This window comes from Populus alba, chromosome 14 (assembly GCF_005239225.2).
Source record: "Populus alba chromosome 14, ASM523922v2, whole genome shotgun sequence".
Lineage (NCBI taxonomy): Eukaryota > Viridiplantae > Streptophyta > Magnoliopsida > Malpighiales > Salicaceae > Populus > Populus alba.
The window spans coordinates 3141737-3145682 of NC_133297.1; the positions used below are offsets into that span (position 1 = coordinate 3141737).

General features: G+C 34.8%; 1 protein-coding gene across 1 annotated transcript; it reads left to right on the plus strand.

Moving 5' to 3' along the window:
* The first annotated feature begins 813 nt into the window (after positions 1 to 813).
* Positions 814 to 3249, plus strand: LOC118034166 (strychnine-10-hydroxylase-like). Its single transcript, XM_035039381.2, has 2 exons — positions 814 to 1907; positions 2590 to 3249. Exons 1-2 carry the CDS (start codon positions 954 to 956, stop codon positions 3217 to 3219), a joined length of 1584 nt encoding a protein of 527 aa, XP_034895272.1. The 5' UTR covers positions 814 to 953; the 3' UTR covers positions 3220 to 3249.
* The last annotated feature ends 697 nt before the right edge of the window (positions 3250 to 3946 follow it).

Sequence of the window (3946 nt, forward strand, 5' to 3'; positions counted from 1 at the left end):
TATATATATATATATATATATATATTACGGGCACAAGGAATAAAGACAAAGAAGTGAGATTAGTCTTCATCAATCGCGGAATTACTTTCCAATACACAACTCCACGGACAAGTTTATTGTAAAAACCTTTTCATCGTACCTCAGTCCTCAACAGTCGTAGGTTAAATATCTTTTTTATATGGAAAAAGTAGCCGCTCGATTAAATGGATATGAAGACTTTCTAGTGGTATCACGAACATGAGTAGAAAATTAAGGATTTCTTTTTTGGAGATTTCTGCACAAAATATATATTTAAACGAAGAAATCAGCCGCCATCTGTTACCAATTCTTTCACCCTTACCTACCAATTGAATTTTGATCTGGTGTCTTTTGGCAAAGGAGATTTTTTTAAAGAAAAAGAAATATATTAAAATATCTGTTAAAAAAAAATAATTTTAATATATTTCTAAACAAAAATAATTTTTAAAAACAATTATTTTCATAATTCTGTATACTATCTATCTATTCAGAGATGATCATTATCAATTCGGTTTGGTTTTTTAAAAAAAAAATAATAAAATTATTTTAAAAAAAATCAAAACTTATTCAAACCAACTGGTTTTAGTTTAATTATTTTAAAATAAAAACCGGTTTAAAGTAACCAATTCTGATTTGGATTCAATTTCTTCAAATTAACTTTATTTATTTTTTATTTAGTTTAACTTTTTCAGTTTAACTCATTTTTTTTTTTAATTCGGAACCTCTTCTCGAAATCCTAGGAATTTTTTATGATGTCAAGTTATCGATATCTACGCTCTATTTAAAGACAAAGAAGGTGATAAGTATGCATCACTGACGCGGTACCCGTTTATCACATATCGAATCGAACATCTTATACACCTCCACAATATCATAATTAGGACTACATATAATTTTGAATATTTGATCGATCTCTACATTGCTCAAACCAAATCATGGATTTCCCCTTTCAGTTCTCAGCAACTGCTATACTTATTCTGTTTGCCTTTATTACGCCCTCGATCTACTATTTGTTTCGGATTCCAGGAAAGGAGAACAAGAAGAGAGCACCGCCGGAAGCTGCCGGTGCATGGCCCCTTATTGGCCATCTCCATCTACTAGCCGGCTCACAACCACCCCATATAACGTTGGGAAACTTGGCTGACAAGTATGGTCCGATATTCACCGTGAAGCTTGGAGTCCATCGAACTTTGATAGTGAGTAATTGGGAGATGGCGAAGCAGTGTCTAACAACAAATGACAAAGCTTTCGCTACTCGACCTAAAGCTCTTGCAACGGACATCTTGGGCTTCAATTACAGCATGCTTGGGTTTAGCCCCTACGGGACATATTGGCGCCAGATACGCAAGATAGTCACTCTTGAGGTTCTCTCTAATCATCGACTGGAGATGTTCAAAAGTGTTCGAGAGGATGAGGTAAGGGATGCTGTAGGAGCGTTATACCAGCAATGGATCGGGAACAAAAGTAATTCACAAAAGCTTTTGGTGGATATGAAGAGATGGTTTAATGACATAACTTTAAACGTTATATTGAAGATAATTGTCAGCAAGCGATATGTGGACTATGCAAGCCCTGGAGAGGAAAAGCCGAGCGATGAATGGAGGGATTCACTGAGCGCATTTTTAGAATTGTCAGGAATGTTTGTAGCGTCTGACGCACTTCCATTTTTAAGATGGTTGGATTTGGGAGGAGCTGAGAAGGCAATGAAAAGGACAGCAAAAAGCCTAGACCATACGGTTGCAAAATGGTTAGAAGAGCACAAGCAGAAGAAAGCTTCTGGGACAGCAAAGGGAGAAGAAGATTTCATGGATTTGATGCTGTCCGCTTTGGATGATGCTAAAGAGCTTTCTAATCGCAGTGCTGATACCATCAATAAGGCTACATGTCTGGTATGCTATTTTTCTACAAACTTATTGTATAAATTTAATATTAAAAAAATGAATAATGATTGTATGAAGAAACATTAGCTCATACCTTGTTTTGATGATGATGATGCCATGTTAACATAAACTGGAGTGCCATCCTCAGCTAAAGATAAACTTGCTAAAGATATACGTAGGTTGCCATGGTAACTAAAGGCCACAAGCTTTCTCAACACCTATTGTAGACGTTAAAACTTGCGGGCTTGCTGGCGCATAATTTTTATCCAGTGATAAGCAGTACTGATCTAGAAATAAAAATTCAAAACTAAATAGAAAAAATAATTAAATTTCAAAATTAATTAAAAAAATTATTAAAACAACCATTTCTAGTTCTAATCTGAGCGTCTTCTCAATTTTGACTGGTTATAGCCAACCAATTCCCTATGGAAACGAACTTTTAGAATCTCCTGTCCGATTGAAAGTAGTTATTGTTTTTGTTATGATGCATGTTTGATGAATTTAGGCTTCTTCTTGTTTGTTTGTTTTTTTTAAAAAAAAAAAAAAAAAGTTTAGCTTTGTTTACACAAATCCAAAATTGAGTTACATACATTGGTAATCATTAAAACTTTTAATTAGTTAATTGAACTTGGACATTACTTTGAACAATTAAATTAATTTGCAAATAATTATTTTCTTGAATATTTCACAGACTCTTATTCTAACAGCATCAGACACTACATCAGTTACATTGACTTGGACTCTTTCTTTACTACTAAACAATCGTGATGTCTTAAAGAAAGCACAAGATGAACTGGACATCCATGTTGGTAGAGAAAGGCAAGTGAAGGAGTCTGACATGAAAAACTTGGTCTACTTACAAGCTATCTTCAAGGAAACCTTACGCTTATATCCCGCTGCACCACTGTCTGGACCCCATGAATCCATGGAGGAATGTACCGTAGGTGGCTACCATATTCCTGCTGGCACGCGCCTATCCACAAATCTCTCAAAGATTCACCGAGATCCACAAGTGTGGTCGGACCCCGATGAGTTTCAACCAGAAAGGTTTCTGACTACTCATAAGGATTGTGATTTTCTAGGCCAACATTTTGAGTTTATTCCATTTGGAAGCGGAAGAAGAATGTGCCCTGGAATCTCGTTTGCCCTTCAAGTCTTGAACCTTGCACTTGCTACTTTGCTGCATGGGTTCAACATAGAGACTGTGGATGATGCACCGATTGATATGACCGAAACCGGTGGAATAACCAACGTCAAAGCCACACCTCTACAAGCCCTTCTCACTCCTCGTCTTTCTCCTGGCTTGTATGATCTGCAATAAATATGGAGAACCCCGTCTGATGCATTTGCCTTTGCTTGACTACGTGGCCATCATAATAATCAGTTTTCACTATGTATTTGCATCCATTTTGTTATTTCCTTTAATTATCAATAACTGCCCACTATCCTTATTAATTATAATGTAACCTCTCTATATAAATAAAAATCATTACTACTCATCCATTCGTCCTTGTATCTGCTCTCTCCCATATCATTTCATCACTCGTACACACCAAATATAATTGACAGCCCTAGAAGAAAAAAGAAAAAACTCCACGTAGCTTAATTGACAGTCGTAAAATACTGAACTCTGAATTCAAATTTCCATCTTATAAATAAAATATCATATAATATATCACTTAGGCAGCTAAAGTCCCTAAAAAAAATTAAAGAAGCTTTGTCGTTTCATAATTAAGTTTTTTTAAACTCAAAAATCTGTTTTTCAATCCATTAAATTTATATTCCTGCTTCATACTTCTTAAACAAGATATTAATAAACCTTCTTTTTATGTGCTCAATATATGAAAACATAGATGATGGGGCTTTTGCTGGAAGAAAACAATATTATGTTCAAATGTTTAAGGTAAACTTCCTTGGGTTGGGATTATTATTTCTTTTTTCTTCTTTTTTTTTTTTATTTATTTATATGCACATACAACTTAAAACATAATATATCTTTAACCCATGTAACGAGTTTTCGGCTAATGACTCCCAGACCAGTTGGTCTT

What these genes read in the sequence shown, in the direction of transcription:
- LOC118034166 (XM_035039381.2), top strand. Translation starts at nt 954, where the DNA reads ATGGATTTCCCCTTTCAGTTCTCAGCAACTGCTATACTTATTCTGTTT. An exon ending in TCAATAAGGCTACATGTCTG is followed by an intron (nt 1,908 to 2,589) that starts GTATGCTATTTT and finishes AATATTTCACAG; the next exon opens with ACTCTTATTCTAACAGCATC.